The following is a 25,966-nucleotide window of genomic DNA, read 5'->3' on the forward strand; positions in this document are numbered from 1 at the left end:
GACAAAAAATATAAGGCACCAAGCGATTCACGGGCATGCCTCATCGGTCAGCCTAAAGATGACTCTGTCATCGCCCAAGTGGCGCAGAGACGGGCCAGGAACCCCTCGTCTCCTATATCAGCTCCGCCTGACAGGGATGGCAGACGATTGGATTCAATTGAAAAAAAGGTCTCCACGATGGATGCGACGACAGTTCGGGCTGCAAATTCCCTAGCCATATTAGGGAGATACGATCGACAAATGTGGTCCGACATCTCCCCCTACATTAATATGCTGCCGGAGCCTTCCAAGTCCGAGGCCTTGAAGATTTTACAGGAGGGAGAATATACCTCGGCTGAAATCATCGACGCAGCCGTGGATGTGGCATCTACTGGTTTTAGACAATTGGCGGGTGCAGCAGTATTGAGAAGACAAGGTTGGCTGAAGTCAACATCTTTCCGTCAAGAGGTCCAAACAAAGATCTTCGATATGCCGTTCGATGGAGAGTCTCTGTTCGGACAACATGTTGATGAGGCCCTTCAGGCTATTAAAAAAGATACAGAGACGGCGAGGTCTCTTGGTAGCTGCAATTTCGAAAGTCGTCTTTTCGTGGTGCCAAAGGACGTGGATCCTTCACCAACAGGGGAGGATATAATCAACAACGTTCTTATCAATCCTCCCAAACTAATCAAAGATACCAAAACTACAGGCGGCAATCTTATGGACAGTGAGGTAACTCTTATTCGCAGTCAAGGAGGAAGCAATCCTTTTGTGGACGGGAGTCCAATAAAAAACAATGAGGTCAACCAACTGCCACCATTTCTGCTGTTGCCCCATACAAGAATTGGAGGAAAAATATCCCACTTCTACTCGAACTGATCCAAAATTACTACAGACAAGTGGGTTTTGGATATAGTAGCCAGAGGCCATGCTCTGGAATTCACAAAGATCCCCCCCAAACTCTCCTCCCAAAGGACCACCTCCTGCTCATCTCAAAGAGCTTTTTTCCCAAATAAATCAGATGATCCGGAAGGGAGCAATCGAAAAAGTCCCTCTGTTACAAAGAGGAACAGGATTTTATTCGAGATTTTTCCTCATCCGAAAAAAGTCAGGAGAGTGGCACCCTATTCTCAACCTTCGCGCCCTCAACAAATTTTTTAAAAAGCTATCCTTCTGAATGTTAACACTTCAAGAAATTCTACAATTACTTTCGGCGGGGGATCACATGGCCACCCTCGACCTCCAAGACGCTTACTTAATGTGCCAATCCTTCCCAGACACAGAGTGGCTGGCAGAGACTTTCAATTCAGAGTCCTTCCATTTGGACTCCACTCAGCACCCCGGGTATTCACAAAGGTCATAGCGCAAGTGACCGCACATTTTCGCCTGCAGGGCATTCAAATTTTCCCGTACTTAGACAACTGCCTTATCAAGGCGAATTCTTTCCACACACAATCCGAACATGTTCAGAAGTGTCTGCTACTTTTCCAGTCTCTGGGTCTTTCCATAAATTTCGAAAAGTCTCATCTAACTCCATCGCAGAGAAAGACTTTTCTAGGAGCAACACTGGACACAAAACTGTCCTACGCCTTTGTCTCAAAAGAAAGGCAAGTCAAAATCTGGAACCTCGCGCGCTCCTTACTGTCAAAAGAGTGCGTTTCAGTCCGTTTGTACAAATCCTTCCTAGGAATGATTTCTTCCTGCATTCCTCTAATTCCCAACTGCCGTTACAGAATGAGGCCACAGCAGGAGGAGCTCAACCTTCAATGGCTCCAGATTTCGGGATCGTTCGAGGACATCGTTTGCATCACTCTTCGGATGCAGGAAGCCTTTCATTGATGGAGCAAGATGGAGAACTTAAGAGAAGGATCTGCATTTCTAGTCGAAATGCCGGATTTCACCATAACCACAGATGCTTCCCTCGAGGGATGGGGGCGCACCTTCAAGGGATGACAGTGAACGGCAGGTGGACCTTGGAACAAAAAAGGTGGCATATCAATCTTCTAGAGTTACGAGCCATATTCTTGGCTCTAAAATCATTTCAAACCGCCATCAAAGGAACATCCATGCTAATACGAACGGACAATACGACAAGTATGCATTACTTGAACAAACAAGGCGGGACAAAGTCAGCCCTATTATCTCAGCAAGCACAAGAGATTTGGGATTGGGCGATTCGTCACAAGATCAGCCTCAAAGCCATTCATGTCCCAGGAGTCACCAATGTTCTGGCGGATTCCCTCAGCAGATCCACTACATCAAACCACGAGTGGGAACTGCATCAACCATCCCCAATCAAAGTGTTTCGAGAATGGGGGCATCCCGATCTAGACCTCTTTGCAACCAGCCAGAACCGCAAATGCCCATCCTTTGCAAGTTGGGTTCCCCACAAAGACTCACTCGGAAATGCGTTTTTGATGAATTGGTCACAAATATATGCCTACACTTTTCCACCGATTCCGTTGGTTCCACGAGTTCTGCGCAAGATCAAGAAACAACCTTGCCGCATGATACTCATCGCTCCCAGGTAGCCTCGCCAGTACTGGTTTACGGAACTTCTCCCCCTCTCGGAGTGCGAGCCCATCCAGTTCCGGCCAATTCCGAACCTTCTGTCCATCCAGAACGGACAAATTTGTCATCTGGACCCAGCATCGCTGAGATTAGCGGCATGGCTCCTCAACACCTTGAATTTGCACACTTAGATATTCCTCCGGACTGTCAGGAGGTTTTAGCTAATGCTCGAGCACCTGCTACGATTAAAACTTACAAACTAAAATGGAAGAGGTTTTGCATGTGGTGTCAATCTGCTAATATCCACCCTATTCAGGCAAGACCAGAACAAATTCTACCATTCTTTCTTCAATTAGCAAGATCCGGCCTCTCCCATTCTACTCTAAAGGTGTTCTTGACGGCAATTTCAAGGTTTCGGCAGGATGGTGTTAACTCTCTTTATTCAAAGAGTCATTCAACAATTCTTCAAGGGGTTGTTCCGGATGTTCCCCCCTATTCGACGTCCACCTCCTTCTTGGCACCTTAATATAGTGCTTACACAACTAATGCGGCACCCTTTCGAACCTATTCACAAGGTGGATTTAAAGTTCCTTTCTTGGAAGGTTTCCTTGTTACTAGCTTTAACATCAACCAGAAGAGTTAGTGACCTTCAAGCATTCACTATTCATCCACCTTTTCTACAATTTACATCTAAATCTGTAGTGCTGCGCACTAACCCAAAGTTCATGCCAAAAGTCCCTGCGGATTTCCACCTTAATGAACCTATAATTTTAAAGACTTTTTTCCCAAATCCACTCACAGCTGCAGAAAGGGCTTTACATTCCCTTGACATCAAAAGATGTCTCAAGTTCTACTTACAACGGACAGCAGCAATACGCAAATCAGACCAACTCTTTGTGGCGTATGGCAAACCACGCCAAGGACATTCGGACTCAAAACCAACCATTGCTCGTTGGATCTCTGCTGCAATTTGCTTATGCCATGATCAAGCGGGAAGACCATTGCAAGCAACCCCAAGAGCGCACTCTACAAGAGCAATTTCTTCACCCACAGCTCTTTTTGCCGGTGTGCCTCTTCACCAGATCTGTAAAGCGGCAACATGGTCCAACAGACACACTTTTACCAGACACTACTGTTTTGAAGCCGCAAGCGATGCAGATGCATCAGTGGGACAAGCTGTTCTCCGCAATCTTTTCAAATAAGGTGAGCCTCTGTTCTCCCTCCTCCACTATGCTTTTCTATTAGGTGCTTTTTCCATACTGTTTCTATATCTTGAAATTGTTCTGCATATGTTGAAACACCTGTATTTCTCTATAGTTATACCGTTTGATAATGTGCATTGACTATGATATAAAAACAGCGTCTTATATGAGCATTATGTTACGTACTGCTATCTACTCTGATTCAGGCATGTGAATCTATGAAAGACACCCCAAATACTGGAGAAGAACAATAGTTACTTACCTGTAATCTGTGGTTCTCCAGTATTGGTGTCTTTCATAGATTCACATGCAACCCGCCCACCTCCCCTCAGAGGCTGCTTAGGCTGTTATACTTTAGTTCACTCCTGTGCGAGAAAATCTGAGAGCCTGAGCCTCTGAGGAGAACATTCTGGTGGGTGCTGTTGCCTGATTGGCTGCAGTTTGGACTGTATAGAATGACTGTGATAGTTATAGGTGTGGAAGCTTTTTTCATATAGCTTAGGCTATTTTACTTCCTGGTTTTACGTTACCAATGTTTTTTGGTTATTATATGCATAATTATTACTTTTTTATGTGCCGTGGGACTCCCCTCCGACGACAGGGAATGATTCAGGCATGTGAATCTATGAAAGACACCAATACTGGAGAACCACAGATTACAGGTAAGTAACTATTGTTCTTCTAACCTACGTAGTCTCATTGAAATCCCCCCCATAATGGTGTCTCCCGCAGGTATGGACAGCAAAAAGGAGCCTAACGCTTGGAGGGCTGTTTGGTGTAGTGCCGGTGGAACATAGACTGAAACTAGGTTGTAGGAACGCCCTTCCCATTGACATGTCAGTGCTGCAAAGCGCCTTTGATCATCCATTTTGGAGTCAGTGAATATCAGCGGGAAACGTTTATTGAGCAGAATCCCTACCCCACGGGAGCCGGGGGTGAATTCCGAGTGAACTGCATCCTGTATCCTCATCGGTCTAAGGCTTTAGTGGCAGAGCCCGTTAGGTGCGTCTTTTGTAGTAGGGCTATCGCTGGGCATTTACGCTTTATGTATTGGAGGACGAGCCCCCTCTTAATCTTATCCCTCAATTTGTTCACGTTCCAAGAAAGCACCTTGAGGGGGGTGCCCATACCCTCGGGGTTTCGGAGTGGGTTGGCTGGGGTGTCTGTCAGTGGGTTAGTATGTGCTATTTGCGTATGCAATTTTACAGGGGTATGAAGTTGCGTGCAGCGCCTAACATTGTCTGTTGATGTGAATGCCATTTGATGAACAGAACCAAAACAAAGTGAAAAGCAAGAACTGTCCCTCTTTTCCCCTCCCACCTCCCTGCCTCCCTGCCCGGTGGATCCCAAACTACCCGCCTCCCCAACTGAGCAGAGTGCTTTAATCCCATAACAAGTACTTGCGTGGGGGGTGAGAGTCCGTCCGAGAGCGTCGGAGGCCCCGTCTATGTAACAGTTCCACAATGGCTTCTGTCTTTCTCCTGGAACACAGTTCTCCCCCACAGGGGCCTGGTATTTTCCATATTCGCTCCCCATATGGGGGCCATGGGCAAGTCGAAAAGTCAGTGCGCCTTTCTAGGAGAACGGACAGTGAATGTGGTAATGGCTACAGAGAGTCTTGAACTGCAATGCTGGGTTGCTCAATCCCCCTTGTCACTGGATTCTGCGGATCTGGATCCTTGTGACTCCTGGCATCTGTTTTGTTGCTGGGTCCTGGGTTTCACGGGTCTCGTCTCTGGGCGCCATCCGTCCAGCCAGTCGCGGGCTTCTTCTGGTGTTACAAAAAACAATGACTTCCCTTCCGCCTCCACTCTGTTTCACTGGGAAGAGCATGGAATATTTCAGCTCTCTGGCTCTCAATTCTTTTTTAACATCCATAAAGCCTCGTCGTTGTTTAGTGACAGCGGCTGTGTAGTCTGGGTACATTGTGATTACTTGATTTTCCAGGCGAATCGGTGGGGCGATTCTTGCCGCTTGCAAAATGGAGTCTCGATCGTGAAAATTGAAGATGCGTGCCAGAATCGGTCTGGGGGAGGGCCTCGTTAGGGCCTCCCGCCAGGCTCACGATGCGCCCTTTCCACAGAAAAGAAACTGGACAATCCACGCGGTTGCAGCTGATTTTTGACGAGGTCTTCAATGAAAAGGTCCGGGGCAGGCCCACCCACATTTTCTGGTACGCCAATTATGCGTACGTTGTTTCGCCTTGAGCGCCCTTCCTGGTCGTCTAGTTTGACGAGGATGTTCCTGTTGTCTATCTCCAACTGGCGCTGTAACAGTGCTGTATCAGTGGACAGTACTTTCGCCGTGGACTCAACCTCGGTTAGTCTCTCAGACAGCTTGGAGAAGTCAGCTCGGATCAGAGATATGTCCATGGAGATTTTGCCTATAGAGGATTGGACTTGCTGTAGGGCGGCCATGATGTCCACAAGTGTGACTGAGTCTGAGGCCTGCTGTGTGGGTGCCTCCATCTGGGCGGGAGTGGCCTGCTGCTTTCCACCCTGGTCTTTAGTGTACGCAAATTTCTCCAGCTTTCCAACGGGCATCCCTCGTGGGCCCTGGCCTGCCATTGTGGCCCACTGTACGGTCGTTATGCCAGCCCACGGGGTAGGGAGGGACTTAGGAGGGGGAGGGCAGTAATCACCGCTGCCTGCCGCGTTGTGTTTTGCAACGTGCGGCCTTTTGGGTTTCTTGCCCTCTGACCCCACTGGAGTGCCTGGCCGCGGAGGTTGTAAATGATGTATCTTCGCACGGCTTGGTGCTGTGTGGCCCCTAGTTTGTAGGCAGGTTGCTTTGCTAGGCACTCAGCACCAGTCCGGTGTCTCAGCCGGAGACAGATGGGGGTCACCGCTGTCGATCAGGCCAGTGTGCAATGTTTAGAGGAATTGGCCCCGTAGCTTATGGCGTGCCTAGAGTTTTGTGGGCGATAGAGGTCACGGCTCTTCTGTGTGAAGCCGTTTCGCCCCAGGCACTGACTGCGAATGGCCGTTGCGTGCACCATCTGTATTTTCCTTGTGGCGCTGCTGCTAAGAATTGGTGCGGACCTGGTGGTCCTCAGAGGTCCCGGTGATGTCTCTCCACTCGGCGGGCCGGTCGTGTTGTGGCCCGCTCCCCACGTGGGGTACTCTGTGCAGCATCACTCTCCGGTCAGCCCTCCCCAGAGCAGTTTCTCGGGCGCCGCGCAGCTCACCGTGTATTCTGGAGCAGTGGTTGAAGTCTGGCACAGTCTTGGGTCAGAAGGAGCTGATAGCCCCCCGGCCACAGCCGCCGTCAGCGCGTCAGACCGTCAAGCGCTGCCACACGCACTAGTCATGCAGGGGACCGGTGCACGCGATGTCCCTGCTCTGGCCCGTCAGGAAGGCCCCAGGCCCCCTCGCTGGTATCTCAGGGGCCGTTCGACACAGAGGGCCGCGGAACGCCGCAAACCGTACCACAGAGCTTCCGGTTCACACGCTCTTCTTTTGCGCCGTCGGCTTACAGGATTTGTGTACAGATTTATATCGGGGGTACTCACGCTCGCGGAGCTCACTTAGGCTGCGGCCATCTTGCCTGGCTGCAAGCCACGCCCCCCCTCAATTTACTTCTTGATCTGGACAGAGAGTCACACGTTTTGCATGTTTCTGCCTTCCACGGTTTAGATGTGTAAAAGTTTTGAAAACAAACCCTGTGCGCATGGATTAGGAAAAAGTGTTTGTGACTTTAACCAAAACATTAAAGTGCCCTTTGGTTCAACACTGTCTTCAGCTGCCTTCGCCTACTGATGGTGTTTGTCTCAATATTTCTGAGTACGGTTAGCTTCTCTTCTGAAAAAATTGCCATTGAACAACCTTGTATCAGAAGGCGCAGCTAAGTTCTGATGCTACAATCGATGACAACAGCGAGGTAGGGTTTTTTTCACAATACTTTTGATTTTTTTCAGTCATTCTTTTTACTTTTGCAAACAGGTTGGTGAGAAGTGGTATCTCTCTAAATATAATCATCTCAACTGCGTGTTCTGTGACATACATCCTCGAAGAAAATGGTAGCAATGCTTCACAATCATGGGGTTCTCGCTTATATTTATAAACTTTACAGACTATCTCTTTGCATGTGCAGGATCCTGTAGCACAACCTTTAATATTTACTTTTAAATGTAAAAAATGTTTAGCAAATTAACCATACCAATAAAAGGCAATGTTTTCAACCTTATTTTATCTCAACAAATTCAAATCGGATCAGCTATCGTAAAGTACATTTGACAGATAACACCACCCTCAGACAGCATTTATAATTGAAAAAACAATGTTGGAAGTGATACGCTTGTACTAAAGTTGTAGCAAAACTAACCAGCATTGGCAAAGCCAGAAGATCAGGTCACCGTGAAGGAGAACGGTCTTCTTCAATGATTGGGTGAGGGGCATTGTGTGTATGGCTGTCTGTCTGAGCAGGGTATAAACCAACAGTTGCAAGGTGAGTGAGATCATTGATGGATGAGTGCGTGAGTAACTCAAATAAGTAGTTCATGGAAACATGGTTTAATAAGTGAGTGAATGGATGGATGTCTAGTTAAATGGGTGAGTGTGTGGATGGACTGGTGATTGCGTGAGTGGACAATTAAGCCACAGAATTAAGTAGAATCGACAGTGCTAAGCCAGTGTAAGCATTACGTTTGCGTTGCTCACCACTGAGACAAGAATGTCCACGATATATTACAAAAATGTTACCTTAATGCTAGTGCCATCATTACACCAAAGGTGGGTGCAATCCTGCCTAGAGTATCTTAAGAATTACTACCTTGGTGAGGTCTCAATGCTCCCAACCTTCCCTAGTGTGGGTGTGGGCTCCTCATTGATCTCTCTGAAGCACCCTTTGCACTCACTCTTTTAGAAATCAGTTTACAGACTGAGCAGCTGCTTTTCTGCGTTTGCTGCAGCACATGGTCTGGTGTGACGCCTCATTTGTACCTCTAGTAGACACACTGGCAACCAGACCTCACTGATAGCAAGGAGCTCAGGATGTCAATCAATCACCTGACAGTCAAACCCTAATTCTGGCTGCGGGTAGGAAGCTGACTGGGACCAGTTTCACTCACTGTTAAGAGAGCTGACTTTTTGGATGCTGTTTGACTACACAAGAGGGTTGGCAGGAGGCAGACTCATCAGTGGGGCAGTGTGCATGCAGACCTAGTCACAAGTAGGAGGAGGAGGAGTTGCGTCTTGTGCCTGCTCCTGAGACCCTGGGGCACTTGTACTTCCTGTGCGTGGTGGGGCAGAGGGCATGAAATATCATCTGGATGGGTTGCATGTGCTAACAGAAGGAGCGACCCAATCCTAACCAAAGATAGAAAAGTATGTTCGAGGCATATGAGCTGCAGATTGTACACTTAGCATAGATCGCCATCTGGTGTTGGGCCCGGATGTTTGCAGTTTGTTTTTGTTCTTTGGACAGTCTTTGGAAGTCACGAGTTCGGTGACTCCTCCTTCGGTCCGTACTGCGCATGGGCTTCGGCTCCATCCTCAGATTGTTTTTTTCCGCCATCGGGCTCGGATGTGATACTTCGTGCTCCGGCTTCGAACTTCTACGGTTCCAGCCTGGACGGAAAATCCTCGTTCTTCGAGTTTCTTCATCATATCTTCATCTCTCGAAGCGGCACTTTTCTCCATTCCGTACATCGGCACCGGCCTTCGGGCCCTCCTCGACTCCGGTCCCGGCCGATGGAAAGCACTCCGTTCAAAAAGTGCCCAAAATGTGGGTCTAAATTTCCCCACACCGACCTCCATCAGGTGTGTAACCTTTGCCTCTCTCCAGAACACGAGGCCAGAGACTGCCCCGCCTGTAAGTCTTTTCGATCAAAAAAGACCATCCGGGATCGAAGAGCTCGACGCACCATGGCGCACTCATCGACCGCAGCTCCACCGGACATCTTCGGAGACGACGCCGAAGCTTCGGGGCAACTACACACCGAGCAGGAGGACGACGTCGTCAGCGCTTCCGAGGCCGACGACTCTGACGTGGAGGACATCACACCGGTGCAGCGGGTCGTGAGTACTGTACCCCCTCCCTCCCCCGCGCCCAAAACCAAAGAGACTCAGGTTACACCCTCGCCTGCAGGCCTGGGTAAAACCAAGCACACAGCTTCTATCACCCCACCTTCGGGCCCGGTGTCGAAGCCTCAAAAGTCTCACGGCAGCTCGGGCTCGAGCCAGCCGACGCCTGGTGCCGAAAAACACCATCCGGCACCGAAGAAAGTAATACCCAGCTCGACTCCGAAGCCACCGGTGCCGAAGCCTGGACTCTCGGTGCCGACCAAACACAAATCTGTCGGCACTGACGCTCCGGCGCCGAAAACTCCTTCGACGCCGAAAAAAACGGAGGCCCCAAAAAAGCATGGCGCACAGAAACCATCGAAGCCCTCGGCTCCGAAATCATCGGCGCCAGCGGACGATTCGGCGCCACTGGCTCTGTTTACACCAGACCCTTTGCAAAAGGCTCTATCTAAAGATCCAAAGACTGGGCTATTGACTTTAATTATCAAGAAAAGACGCCTTGACACTCCGGCTCCTCCTCCACCACCCAAACGGAAGGACTCTGCTACTTCTCCCCTCAGAGTGCCCTCCCCACTACCCCCTCCCCCTCCCAGGTCTCCGCCACCTTTACCTCATCACTCCCCGACCCTGTCCCCAGATCCGGATGACGGGGACCCGGATTATGACCCGGCGGACGCCCCAATGGACCCCACTTTACCGGGGACCCCAGACCCATGGGAAGACTACCACAACCCTGACATACCTGATATGCCTCAGGACGACCTATACCCATCCAGGCCGTCTCCTCCAGAGGACTCCTTAGGGTTTCATCACTTAGTGCAGAGAGCAGCACACTACCATGGGGTGGACATGCACAGCGAACCAGTGGAAGACGACTTCCTACTGGACACATTTGACATTCAGGACAAATCCACGTCTATTTTGCCCATGCTTAAAGGTGTCACCAAGCATGCTGCAGAGGTGTTCAGAGACCCTGTCAGGGCCAGGGTACTGAACCCTAGAATAGAAAAAAAGTACAAGGCGGCACCCACAGACCCTGCATACATTAAGGGCCCTGCTCCCTTAGATTCCCTAGTTGTCTCCACAGCTAGAAAGCGGGCTAACTCCCAGTCCTCAGGAGAAGCCCCACCGCCAGACAAGGAATCGAAACTTTTAGACGCGTCTGGCAAACACACCGCCTCCCAAGCTGCAAACATGTGGCGCATTGCAAATACACAAGCACTACTTGCGCGCTATGACAGAGCACACTACGACGAACTTGAGGCTCTTATGCAGCACCTCCCCGAAAAACACAAGCGCAAGGCTCATGACCTGATACAGGAGGGTAAACTAATTACAAGCACCTCCATTAAGTGTGCCCTCGATGCAGCCGACACTGCTTCTAGAGCCATAAATACCAGTGTCCTGCTTCGTCGTCATGCCTGGCTCAGGATCTCAGGGTTCAAGCCTGAAGTCCAGGCGTCCATACTCAATCACCCTTTTGACCAACAAACTCTCTTTGGGCCAAGGGTGGACGAAGCGTTGGAAAAGATGAAAAAGGACACAGACACAGCAAAGTCTATGGGGGCACTCCAAACACAGGCCCCTAAACGTCCTTTCGACGCTCATCCTTTCGTAGCACAGGCAGAGGCTTCTCCACCGATAGCGCCTCTACCTCCTACAAGTCCCCTCCTCAAAATACCTTTTCAAAGGGCAACCAAAGGGGTGGTTACAGAGGCAACAACAATAAGGGCAGGGGCAAAACTAACACCACCCGTTCTGCCACCCCGCCCGCACAATGACTTCCCTCCCCTCCCCCCAGACCATCCCACTCTGGTCAGGGGCAGACTACAAAACTTTATCCACGCATGGTAATCCATAACATCGGACAAATGGGTGAGCCAAATTATTCGGTCAGGGTACTGTCTCGAGTTAACATCTACCCCACCCAATATCCCACCAAGGCACCGTACAATGTCTCAAGAACATTCCACACTGCTCAAACAGGAGGTGCTCTCCCTCCTCCAAAAACACGCTATAGAGCAGGTCCCCGTCAATCAGCAAAATCTAGGGGTCTACTCTCTGTATTTCCTAATACCGAAGAAAGACGGGACCCTGAGGCCCATTCTGGACCTCCGGCCTCTAAATGCATACATACATTCAGACCATTTCCACATGGTCACCCTACAACAAGTCCTCCCGCTCCTCTGTCAGGGAAACTTGCTCACTACCTTGGATCTGAAAGACGCATACTTTCACATTCCAATACACCCTTCTCACAGGAAGTACCTCAGGTTCGTGGTGGACGGTCAGCATTACCAATTCACGGTTCTCCCCTTCGGGGTTACCACCGCACCACGGGTGTTTACCAAATGCCTAGCGGTAGTAGCAGCACACCTCAGGCGTCAACATGTTCACGTCTTCCCTTACTTAGACGACTGGCTGATAAAAGCCGCGTCCTACCACCAATGTGTGCAACATACAAACAGCACCATCCAGCTGCTCCACCAACTAGGCTTCACGGTGAACTACCAAAAGTCCCACCTTGTACCATCTCACACAAAGCAATATCTCGGGGCCACTATAGACACCTCCAAAGGTATTGCCTATCCAAACTCAGCCAGGATCGCAAGCATACAAGCCTTGCGCAAAACATTCCTTCCTCAACACTCTCTTCCAGCAAGAGTGTTATGAAGCTCATAGGAATGATGGTGTCTTGCATTTTCATAGTGCCCCATGCAAGACTCCACATGCGTCCACTTCAAGAGTGCCTAGCACGACAGTGGAACCAGGCCCAGGGTCAGCTAACGGATCTGGTGTTGGTGGACGGCCGCACCCATCACTCTCTGCAGTGGTGGAAAACCACAAACCTTTCCAAAGGGCGGCCGTTCCTGGACCCGGTTCCTCAGGTGATTCTAACAGCGGACGCATCGCTCTCCGGCTGAGGAGCGCACCTCCTACACCTCACAATGCAAGGTCTATGGACGCCACAGCAAAAATCGCTCCACATCAACCATCTGGAGCTCTTGGCGATCTTTCTAGCCCTAAAATCTTTCCAAAAACAGATTTCGGGCAAAGCAGTCCTCATTCGCACAGACAACATGACTGCAATGTATTATATCCAAAAACGGGGGGGGACACACTCTCCCCAGCTCTCCCGCTTAGCCCAGAGCATATGGAGATGGGCAATTCCCCAAAACATCTTTCTCCTGGCACAGCACGTTCCAGGCGTACAAAACACCATGGCAGATCTGCTCAGCAGACAAACGCAACAACTACACGAATGGGAACTGCATCCACAAGTTCTTCACCCATTCTTCCAACAGTGGGGGCATCCTCACATAGACCTCTTCGCCACCCACGAAAACAAAAAATGCCCAAGCTTCGCCGCCAGATACCCACACATATTGTCCAAGGGCAATGCGATATGGATGAACTGGTCAGGCAGATTTGCATACGCCTTTCCACCTCTCCCACTAATTCCATTAGTGGTAAGGAAGCTACAACAGCACTCCCTCACACTCATTCTAGTTGCTCCGACGTGGGCCAGGCAGCCGTGGTACACCACACTACTACAACTATCAGTGGTACCACATCAAAAACTGCACCTGTCCCCATGCCTCCTAACCCAGAACCATGGAGAAATCAGGCACCCGGACCCAGCTCAGCTCAACCTTGCGATCTGGCTCCTGAAATCTTAGAATTTGGATACCTTAACCTTCCCCCTGATTGCATGAACATCATCATGGAAGCCAGACGTCCTACCACTAGAGCATGCTATGCCGCAAAGTGGAAAAGATTTGTAATTTACTGCCGTAACAATACAATCAACCCTTTAGATGCATCCATACAGCACATCATATGCTATCTGCTCCATCTTCACAGGTGTAACCTGGCATATTCATCCATACGCCTACACCTAGCAGCGATCGCTGCTTATCTACAAAACAGACAGCATTTATCACTGTTCAGAGTGCCCGCTATTAAAGCCTTTATGGAAGGCCTTAAACGAGTAATTCCTCCCAGGGCACCACCTTCCCCTGTATGGAATCTAAATGTAGTTCTTACACGGCTAATGGGTCCGCCCTTCAAACCAATGCATAAATGTGAGCTACAGTTTCTCACCTGGAAAACAGCTTTTCTCGTAGCTATCACTTCCCTTAGAAGGGTTGGTGCAATACAAGCGTTCACTATACAGGAACCCTTCCTACAAATACATCACAGCAAGGTCATACTTCGTACAAATCCGAAGTTTCTGCCCAAGGTCATTTCCCCCTTCCATCTCAATCAATCGGTGGAATTACCTGTCTTCTTCTCGCAACCTCAATCTGTTGCAGAAAGGGCTTTACACACACTTGATGTTAAGAGGGATTTGCTGTATTACATACAAAGAACGCAACCTTTCAGGAAGACTAAACAATTGTTCGTCTCCTTCTCTCCACCACATAAAGGCAACCCCATCTCTAAATCAGGGATAGCTAGGTGGATTGTAAAGTGCACACAAATCTGCTATCAAAATCGGATTAGCGAGCACTCGGGCAGTGTGTTACCTTACTGCTCAATCATTGCGCTAGAGGACCATTGAAAGCCGATTTTAATCGAACAAAAACGTTTTAATAACTGGATTGTGTTAATTTGTAATACTTGTGTTTTTAAACTTAGTAATTTGCAGTCAGCACACTTGTTACTTACCCGCATTTTCTCCAGCACACACGCGCTCGATACCTGCCGATTCAGGGCAAGGCACCGAGCACCAGGGATTTAGTGGCGGCCATCTTAGGGCGGGAAAGAGCGGTGAGAGCGCTCTAGGCTCAGTGATAAAAAGAAACCGTCTTCTCCGCGAAAGCGGACGCGTTTTAGCGGACGCGCCTCGTCTTCGCCGGAGTCCAGCCAGAGTCAGCCCGTCTGTGCCCGTCCGGGCCAAGCCGGGACATAGGGCACAATACTCTGCCCCTTCACTATACGGTATGTTAACAGGTGCCAAACTTAGGGCGTTACGCCCCAATAACCATGATTACTGCATAACCCTGAACCCGTTATTAGCTGGCTTACAAACATGCCCTGAATGTACCCTTTCTTTGACTAACTATCAGCCCTATTCTGAAACCCCCCAGGGTACTGTTATCAAACCTTACCAGCAGGGAGAGAGTCCTAACAATTTCATATTCTACTTGGTAAACTGTCGTTCACTACCACAACACAAATTAGATATTTTTCATCTTTTAATGGAAAAAAAGCCCATCGCCATATTCTTAACCGAGACTTGGCTTCATGACGGATCAGGTCCAGACGTTGCAACTGCCCTCCCCCCGAGCTATGCTATTGTAAGGAGGGATCGGGTAGGCCAAACAGGAGGGGGTATTGCCATTATTCACAGTAGAGATTTTGTGTGCAACTTTGAACCTGCAGACATTCCTAACTGCGAAGCGGCATCATTTAAAATTACCCTCAGTCCCAATTTTACCTTCTCTGGCGTACTGATCTATCGACCGCCAGTAAATAATCCCTCTTGGTCAGATAATTTGGTAAACTTTATCCTACCCCAACATCTAAATGCTCAAAACTTTACTGTACTTGGAGATTTGAATCTTCATTTAGAAGATGACAACAACAAGACCTGCAAAAACTTAATAGACGACTTTATGGTTTTAGATATGACTTTACGTAATAGGGGTCCAACTCACAAAGCTGGACACTTGTTAGACCCTATTATATCAAATATGAAAGAACTCTCATGGCTTAACACTACTCCTGTTCTCTGGTCAGATCATTTCCTATTACGTTTCGCTATCTCACTTAAACCTACCAAATGTCCTGTTACGACTCCTTCAGAATCTTTTAGGAGAAATTGGAAATCTCTAAATTTGGAGGATCTCAACAATGCTTTGAGGAAAGATCACCCATGCTTAGATGGAGATATGGAAAGCATAGCAGAGGCTACACAAACATGGTTAAATGGTGCAGCGGATACCTGCCTGCCCCTATCCCGTTGCAAAGGAAAAACACATCGCCCTCCCGCCCCCTGGTACACAGAAGCTCTTAAGAAAGAAAAATCCACATGTAAGACCCTGGAGAGGCAGTGGCGTAAAAACTATGAACTCCATCAAAAAGAAGTTTACCGAAAGGCCAGAAATAGCTATCATTCAGCATGCATGAAAGCTAAAGCATGCTATGTTACTACTAGCATTAACATGGCCGTAAATAAATCCCAGACTCTCTTCAATACTGTAAAAGAGCTGGCTGGTGAGAATTCAAGAGCGGAACCTACCCCTCTCAATACCCAGCAGTGCCAGGACTTGGCTTCGTTTTTCACCGATAAGATTGAGAACATTGTCTCTAATATCAAAAGGGACAGCACGATCACACATAAACAATATAACATCCCCCATGTCCCCAGAGGAAATTGTCATCTTGAAGCCTGGCCTCCCATTAATCTGGATACACTGAAGGAATTATTAAAATCGATCAAATCGGGTTCCCCACGTGACCCTATTCCTATCAGTATCTTAAGTAAATTATAGGACTCTGCCATGATCTCCATAGCTGAGATACTGAACGCCTCCATTGAGCAGGCCACAGTTCCTGCTCTATGGAAACATGCTATGGTCAGTCCTCTACTTAAAAAGCTGGCCGCAGACCCTATGATATTGGCCAATTATCGTCCAATTTCATTACTGCCTGCCTTTTCAAAAATTTTGGAGAGGCACATCCATAAGGCACTTTCAACCTATGTGGAAAATAACGAGCTTCTTCATTCGTCCCAATCTGGGTTTAGGAGTGGTTATTCCACCGAGACGGCCCTGCTCGGGGTCACAGAAAAGATCAGGGAGCTCATGGATGACGGCCAAACGGTAGCATTGGTCTTGTTGGATCTAAGTGCGGCCTTCGACACCATTTCTCACTCCATACTGCTTGACAGGTTGGGGGAGAATGGTGTCGAAGGCGAAGCACTGGAGTGGATTAGATCATACTTATCCCTCCGCACTTTCCAGATCTCCTCTTCGGAGGCATGCTCTGAGGTATTCCACTCTCCTCATGGTGTGCCACAGGGATCGATCCTGAGCCCTTTGTTTTTTTTAATTTGTACCTACGACCATTGGCCAATCTTGCAGAAAATTTTGGTCTTATTTTAATGACTTATGCAGATGATTCTCAAATCCTGTTTTCACTTTCCAAATCTGACTCATCTGCTCCATCTGCATTAAAAATAGGCCTTCAGGAAATATTTAGTTGGATGTCAGCTAATCAACTTAAATTAAATGGGGAGAAAACAGAGGTCCTCCTCTTAGGAAATAGTAAAGATCTCTGGAGTGATCCCCATTGGCCATCGTCATTAGGTAAACTTCCACCTCCCGCCTCTCAGGTCAGAAACCTTGGGGTCATCATAGATGACAGTCTATCTATGACTCAGCAAGCCAACAAAGTGGCAGGCATATGTTTTACCATTCTTAAATGGCTTCGCAAAATTGTCTGGATGTTACCACCTACTACCCAGAAGACCGTAGTCAATGCCTTAGTGACATCTCGGCTTGATTACGGTAACATCTTGTACCTGGGCTCAAACAAAGTAGTAATAAGACGTCTGCAACTGGTGCAAAACGCTGCTGCCAGACTGCTTTGCAGAATCCCTAGATCCGCTAGGATCACCAAACATCTTAGGGACCTGCATTGGCTCAGGGTTGAAAACCGGATTCGTTTCAAAACCCTGACCTACCTATTTAAAATCAAAGCTGGCACTGCCCCCAAATACCTACAGGACCTTGCTAAGCCCTACCTCCCCAATCGCAGTCTTCGTTCTTGCACTGCTTCGAACTTTGCGGTACCGAGGTTCAAACGGGCTAGAATAGGCCGGAGATCATTTTCCTATTTTGGCCCAACTCTGTGGAACACATTACCCATTCATATACGCAAGGAGGAAAGCTATATGAATTTTAGAAAAAGTGTAAAAACCTGGTTGTTCGACAAATAAGTGCTTTAAATGCTCTCTATCCAGTTGTGTTTTGTGTTTTGCTGGTCCGGCGCCGGGAAACCCTTTGTGGGTAGCTGTGCGCCTTACAAGTGTTATAAAATAAATAAATAAAAATAAAAGGCAAAAAGAACATTATCTGTTCCACCTAAAGCCCACTGTACTAGAAAGTTAGGGGCTTCTATGGCTTTTCTAGGGAACATACCCTTAGATGACATCTGCAAAGCAGCCACATGGTCAACACCGCACACCTTCACAAAACATTACTGTGTAGATGTGCATTCCAAGCAGCAAGCTAGTGTGGGCCAGGCTGTACTAAAGACACTTTTTCAAACCACTGCAACGGATACCGGTGGTCGCCGCTAAGGTTGGGTACTGCTATATAATCTATGCTAAGTGTACAATCTGCAGCTCATATGCCTCGAACGGAATATGCTACTTACCAGTATGCATCTGTTCTTGGCATGTAGAGCTGCAGAGTTGTACACGCCCACTCGCCTCCCCGGCTACCTGTATCCGTTCCAGTTCATCTTATTTAGATACAACACACATGGGTTTCTCACTGTTATTACTACGCTCCATCATTTCCCTGTTGGCGAAAAACAATCTGAGGATGGAGCCGAAGCCCATGCGCAGTACGGACCGAAGGAGGAGTCACCGAACTCGTGACTTCCAAAGACTGTCCAAAGAACAAAAACAAACTGCAAACATCCGGGCCCAACACCAGATGGTGATCTATGCTAAGTGTACAATTCTGCAGCTCTACATGCCAAGAACAGATGCATACTGGTAAGTAGCATATTCCTTCTTGAAGAACAGGACATCAGCCCTTCCTCAGGTGACTGTAAAAGAAGAGACCTTGGAATGATCAGGCTGGTCAAATATGATTGGTCTAGCAAAGATATGTGACTCTTGGACTGCAAGGCTTCCAAGAGGCACCCTAACATGGCACTCTTATGTTGAACCAAGCAACCCAGGGGTAGCACACCTTCCACTGAACTGGTCTAACCTTCTCTTGTCTGTCCTCGGACGGTCTGCTCCAGACCAACAGTTTTGAAGGATGACAGGCAGACTTACAAACACAAGAGGCAACAAAGAGTTAGACTTTCTAAAGAGCACCCAGAAGAGAAACCCCATGGAAAGGACAGAAAGGTGTTCCTATAGCTTCCTTTCAAGGACAGACCCAGGATGTAGCCATCCAGGCAAGACCATATGGCCAACCCAGATGTAGTCATCCCAGTATGGAGGAAAAGTGTCGGCGAAGGGATAGTTTGGGCTGCATATTTCTCATGGACATGCCGCTGGTCTCTGGAGCAACCCTTGATAATCTACCTCCCCAAACTTCTCTTGTGCTGACTTGCTTACGGTTACCAAAAGAAAAGCCTTCCTCTTATGACATGTTTGAGGCAGATATTTCAAAGCTGAACCTATGACGCACACACTCTTGACTTAATTGTCTTTAATACCATTTGAGAGAATGCTGTGAAAGAAGAGTAGATTCTGAGTTTGGATCATTTATTTCTGTTTGATGTACCTCTGCCAGATTCACACGTTTTCACTCCAGCGACAAGATGGTCTGCAGCATGAGTAGCAGCAAATCACATGCTGTAAGCACTCCTGCTATCTAGTGTTGTTCTTATAGCATTACAAGGAGGTGCGGTCTCGCGGTGATTTGTGGTTCCTCCTCTAGAGACCACAATGCACCAGGACAGATATTTTTTACCATTGGGTTTAGATGTGTTCTGTTGCTGCTGTGCTTTGATTTAACATTTCTACGCTTGAGAAACAGGGAATATTTAATGCAAGGCATGGAAATTATGAAAATAACAGTGACTGCCTTGAGGAACCTTTTATACAAGTGCACAAGAATAATGTTGTGCTGTACCCTCACGGTTGTTTTTTTCCAAAAGTGTTACCATTTCATTTGAATAAGTCCAATGTGTTGCCTCCATTTTTCTCAAATCCACGGTTATTAGTGGAAAAGGGTTTGCATGACTTACATGTAGACCTACCTTGGATGGACACTGACTATCTACGATTGAACCGGAGGACGCCGTCTGTACTGCTTTTGATCCTTTATAAACACTTGATTTAGTATCTATATTGACAACTGCATTGTGAGCCATTTATTACCGCAGTCCACGGAGAGAGAGTCTCAGCTGGGACGACCGTATTCATTGTTTCAGTACCCATTTTTTACTCACCTAAGGACGCTGGGGACCTATTCTAAGGCCAGTGTTTTCTGTTCAAACTAACTTATGGAACCGCACACGTTTCTAGGGAGTGTTCTCGAGGCGCACTATTCCCCAATAGAAGCATTGACCATTCTGAAGAAATCTTGGGCTGAGTCTGTTCATATTCATGCCCATAAACCCATTTGGTGACATGTATTGATACAGAGCCCCCTGGAGGACCTATCTAGCAACAGTGCCTGTTCCGCAGGTGGCTTTAAGCCACCGATTTAAACATATTTTCAGTGCCCTGATGCAGGAACCCTCTATTGAAGTGCCACTTATGAAATTCGTGTCGGCGCTTTCCTTTTTGAATCATGTACTAGCAATGATCTGATTAATTGGGCATATATTACATTTTGTTTGAATGTGTCCGTGTATTTTTGTGTCTGTATTGTTCTTTGTCTGACTGTTTATTTGTCTTGATAATGTGCTTTGTTCTTTGTCATGTTTCATTAATCAATTTATGCACTAAATGTTGGTTGTTTATTGTAATGTTGGTGGGGCTCCTCGATATTTGATGTGTTCATTTTTTTAATAGGTAGTATTGGTGTGTTTTTTTAATATATTTTTTTTTATTGAGAAAGGTTCATGACAGACAATCCTAAATTATTGACAAGTATTATTGGCAAGTTGCATTCATCATTATATACGTTACATGGGTTAAGAAACAGAAATTTCAAGAAATCACATCTCTGTCCCCATTTCTACACATTTCCAATTCCACCACGGGTGATACACAAATCTCTCCCCTGTAGGTGTTCCATTTGGACCAATTTTTATCCCATTTCTTCGGCCACACCTTGGTTACAAACACCTCCTTCTCCGCAATCAGGCACTTGTCCATTTCCTTCAGCCATACCGATACAGCAGGTGGTGCCACTCCACCCTAGCCCCTAGCCAACTCTCTTTTCACCAACGTGTACCCCAACGTCACCAGTTGCTGTTCAATCTCCGTCACGTCCGAATCCACCCATATGTTTAAGAGGCCTAGGCGGGACGTCAGGTCCACTGTCTTCCCCAATGCAGACTGCATATGATTCGTGGCCCTCTCCCAGAGACTGCGCACCAGCGGACATTCCCACAGCGTGTGGTAGAAGGTAGCCTGGTGCTTGCAACCCTTCAAACATAGGTCATCGTGCCTCGCCCTGATTTTAGCAAGAGTTATCCCCGTCATAAATGACCGATGCAGAATCCTAAGTTGTATCAGTCTGAATCGAAGCGTGATGGCCGCCTCCCTAGGTGACATAAGAGCCAATTGCCAATCATCCTCTTCAATCAACCCCAGGTCTCTCTCCCACTGCTCCTTGAGCTTGCCAAAGTTATCTGGTAAATTGTTACTGAGTTTTTTATATGTCAAGGAGATCGCTTTAGACTGTAGTCGCCCATCAAGCAAGCGATCCTCCAGAGGCGACGAGTCCGGTATGTCCTCGCAGCTCGGGAAGGCCGCCCTTAAGGCATGTGTTATTTGCAGATACCTAAACACCTCCCCTGGAGCCATCTGGTAGATGTAAATTTAAATGTATAGGTATTTATATAGCGCCGATGACCACTACGGGTATCTCAGCGCTGTACTCATACCGCTGAAGGAACCCTTCCTGGCTTTCCGCATGGTGAGGCCAGGCATCCCAGCGCTGTTGGGGCTGTTGTGGAGATTAAGCAAGCTATTGCCCAGAGTTGCAGCGTGGGACCCAAGATTAGAATAGGCACTGAGGCGAGAATATCCGGTCTGCGGAATTTATAGCCCGAGACCCTGCCGCGGCGGGAATCGAACCCTGGTCCCGGACCAGTGCTCTGCATCGAGGTCTGCCGCTCTAACCATTGAGCCACACTTCTCCACAGATCTTCCGGAGATCTTCAAATTTGAGTATTGCCCCCTTTTTAATCATGTCTTTTACTGTCGAGATGCCTATCATATCCCACCCGTCAATCCTGGTTGATAGCATAGCATGCCTAGTTTCTGAGTGTACCATAAAGGTGTTGCTTTGGTGAGAACATTAGCCCATCCCAGCCTTGAGTTTGCCAGACGCCAAATTTGTATTGTGTGCAGTATTGGACCAACATACTTTTGTCTCTTGGTTCGGGAATACAGGGCACCCAGATAGCCCGAACGGTCCATCTGGTATCTGTCCAGGGCGTAGGCCGGGTCCGTCGGCAGGGCGTACATCCAATAATTAACGGGCCACCAACTGAGAGGCTCAGTAGTACAAACTGAGGTCGGGCAACGCTATCCCCCCGTCGTGCCATCCTTTTGTTAATTGCTGAAGAGCAATTCTAGGGGCCCTACCATCCCACAACAGACTGCGTACCTCCCCTTCAACCGCTGCGAAGTATGCATCCGAATCCGAAATACGGTGCGGGCAGTTCTGAAGGACATATAAAAATCGCGGTAGCGCCAGCATTTTGAAGAGGGCAGCACGTCCCACCAAGGACAGAGGGAGCGATCTCCAGTGTTTAACGTCTGCCCGCAGTCTGGCCAGTGTGGTCGCCAAATTATGGCTATAAAAAAGTGCCGGGTCCGACTTAACAAAGATTCCCAGATATTTAAAACCATCCAATGCGACCACTAACGCACAGTCTCTGGGGAGGCGGGGAACCTGCCCATGTAACACAAACAGCACAGACTTACCCCAGTTGATGGCATACCCCGAGTATTTCACAAAGTTTATAAAAATGTCAAGGACAGTACGTATGGACATGTATGGGGACGCAAGGTATAACAGAATGTCGTCGGCATATAAGGATATTCTATCTTCGCATTCCAATGTCCATCGGAGGCCCGTATCATAACATCTCGACGGATCCAAGCCGCCAGAGGCTCCAGCATAAGGGAAAACAGCAGTGGGGATAGTGGACATCCCTGTCTAGTGCCCCTTCTAAGCGTGAAAGCCCAGGAAGTATAGCTGTTAACTCTGACCTGCCCATGTATGTCAGTGTAGAGTAGTTACGCCCACCGAATACATTTAGGGCCCAGTCCGACCCTCTTGAGAACTTCAAACAAATATAGCCATTCAATAGAATCGAAAGCCATGGAGGCATCTAAGGACAATATAACTGCATCTTCCTCTAGAAAGGCCCTGCGCGCCATCACATTGTGCAGTTGGCGTATGTTAAGAGCCGTATTTCTTCCCTATTGGTGTGTTTTTTTATAATTAAATGTATATGTACTATATAAAAGAAAAAATGACTTATAATTTGATACATATGTTTTAATAATAAATATTGAAAACCAGTGGTCTGCTGGACAATTGTAATTTTACCTTGGACATAATGCCTGACATTAAATAATTGGTTTTGTAGAAGTGTTCTCTGTTCTATATTCTCTTGATTTCCCTGCCTTCTTCTCCTTACATATTTATTCTCTCAGGGACCCTCTAGTTTTTTGCTTACATGTAGATAGCAACACTATGTGAAAAGCTGGGTTAACAAGATAGATTGTTCATTGCATTCAGTTTTGCTACCAAAAAGCAAAACACACACTGGATCCCTAAGCAAGAGCACATTCTATTCCCAAAATGAAACTACAATGGCATTTCTGGGAGACATTCAAGTGACAGAGATTTGTTAGGCTGTGAAATGGTGTTCCACACTCATTCAATAAGCACTACCGCTTGGGCTTGGACACTCATGCAAGGCATGAAGCACTAGTCAGACAAACTGTACTCAAAACAGTGATTCATACGTCATCTGCAGCCGCCTGCAGGCCACCACTTTAGAGCTTTGGATACTGCTTTTTATTCTATGCACAATGTGTGGTCCACAACTAGACAGCTGCACATGATGCAAACAGAATATTGGAAGTGTTGTAGATTCACATGTGCCCGACACACATCTTGGGAGGCAATCCACGCACAACCATGTTTTATGCATGCATGACAGTACACTGATGTAATGTTTCACTTATACAAAGACATGCTTGCCCTTGAGAAAAAATTGTCTCTGTAGCAGTCACTAAGTTGCAAAACAATTCAAACAGATTCATTTTACTTCCCTTTCAGTGCTGGGGAACTTGGCATTGACCTATGTGGATGCTATCCGCAGCGGAACCATCCCCTGCATGGAGAACGCTGTGCTAGCCCTGGCCCAGATCGAGAACTCGGCAGCGGTGCAGGAGGCCCTGGCGCAGTACCTACAGGGAATGGAGAATGCAGCTCAGGAACAGTTCCCCACCGACACTATGAAGGAGTTCATGTTCTTGCACACCAGCTGCCAGAAAGAGGCCCTCCAGGTCTTCCTTGACCGCTCCTTCAAGGACGATGATGAGCAGTTTCTGGAGGAACTGGCGGTAACCTCTGCGTTCATTTCAAACTAATGGTTCTTTATTTCCTGCATTATCCCAGGGATTCAGCCTCTCTTTTGACCTACTCCCACTCTTCTTACTTTCTTTCATACTATTGCCTTTGATCTGTAACAGCATCTCTGATGATAAAAGCTGTCCACTTGCAGAGGAAGTAATGTTTTGATATGTCTTGTAATTCAAAGAAGGAAGCAGCGTCAAGAGGAAAATGCATTGACCAGTTTTAGGCTAACATCAAAAGCCGGGTATCCCAAGCTGAGAATATAAAAGGCAAATTATGTCTCCATGTGGTGTTTGGACAAAATATCAGATTGAAAATATGGTGAGGCAGAAATATCAGGAAATAAATATTGTGATACACAAATATAATGATGCCTTTTTAGGTAAGTAATATAATTATTAATAATATTGTTACTTGAACATGAAATACCTTGAAAAAACAAGAGACAACGAGCATTTGGCAAAACAGGAGCAATTTGTTTAATTAAACATAGCGTCCGGGTGAACAGTTACAGGCGCATGATCGGAGGACTTTCTCAATTTTCAATCGGTCTCTGGCCTCCTTTTATACAGTTCATCGGAGGTAATAGTGGTTCCAACGATCCATGTATGGTGAGGAATGTAAGTTACTGCCTTTGGAGTCCTAAAAGAATTGTCATGAAATACAGGTCGACCTTGTCTTTGAGTGGACACAATGTGGCCAGTGGGTAACATGTCCAGATGTCCGGTTTGGGCAGCGTCTGATCACTGCTTGTGCTGTGTTCCTGATTGGCTATATGTTCCCAACTCATGTGGCACTCGCTGGGGTTCACTATCAACGTGCCTAAGTCACACCTGATTCCTTCTCAGATGCTCCCTTTCACCGGAGCAGTTTTGAGCTTATCCTCCTGAGCAGCCAGTCTGGGATATTCAGGCTATAATATCTGATATCTCAGTCTCTATCCTGGGATTTGGTGAGACTGACTGTGAAGCTGCTAGTCATCATGGCCTCCTGCACCCTGCTAGTGATGCATGCCCATTGGCATATGCGGGCTTTGCAGTGGGACATGAAGTTCCAGTGGCCGCAGCATCAGGGGAATCTCTCCAACACAGTCCAGATCTCGGAGGGCAGTGCAAAAGATCTGCATTGGTGGCTAATGGGCCACAATTGAGTCAGCTGCAGACTCCTCTCTTTTCGTCAACCAGATCCAATGGCAGTGACAGATGTGTCACTCCTGGGATGGAGCGGCCATCTGGGAGAGGTGAAATCAGAGGACTCTGGTCTGCAATGAAATCTGGACTCCACATCAGCCTGTTGGAGCTCTGTGCAATCCAACTGGCATTGAAAGCCTTTCTTCTCTCCATCAAGGTACTACTAGTATAGATGTTCACTGACAACACCACTGTCATGGGGTACTACAACAAATGGGGGATGGGGTCGTGGACCCTCTGTCAAGTGGCCCTGCGTGGACATGGCTGGAACGTCACGGCAATTTCTCTGGTGATTCATCACCTGGCAGGCTCTCTGAACACCAGAGCGGACAAACTCAGCGATCGATGCCTAGCAGATCACGAGTTGCCTCTCCAGTCGTAGGTGGGGCAAGGTCTCTTTCAGCAGTGGGGAGAGCCGTGGTTAAATCTGTTTGCCACTGCTTAGAACACGCAATGTCACCACTTCTGAGTTTCCAAGGCGACTCTCGCTCAGACATGCTTTTTGTCTTGAGTGGAGCTCCTGCCTATTGAACGCCTTCCTACAAATACCCTCCTGTCCAGAGTTCTCAAGAAGAAACAACCAGGTC

The 25,966-nt window shown here is 47.6% G+C and overlaps 1 protein-coding gene across 6 annotated transcripts in view; it reads left to right on the forward strand.

The window, feature by feature from the left end:
* LOC146808799 (guanylate-binding protein 7-like) overlaps nt 1-25,966 on the forward strand; it is a 343,610-nt gene that overhangs the window by 286,545 nt on the left and 31,099 nt on the right. For all 6 annotated transcript variants that reach the window (XM_085615617.1, XM_085615619.1, XM_085615616.1 and 3 more), the window contains one exon: nt 23,890-24,176. In XM_085615617.1, the coding sequence (XP_085471743.1) occupies nt 23,890-24,176 (287 nt within the window). The remainder of the gene's footprint in view (nt 1-23,889; nt 24,177-25,966) is intronic.

This window comes from Triturus cristatus, chromosome 7 (assembly GCF_964204655.1).
Source record: "Triturus cristatus chromosome 7, aTriCri1.1, whole genome shotgun sequence".
Taxonomy (NCBI): domain Eukaryota; kingdom Metazoa; phylum Chordata; class Amphibia; order Caudata; family Salamandridae; genus Triturus; species Triturus cristatus.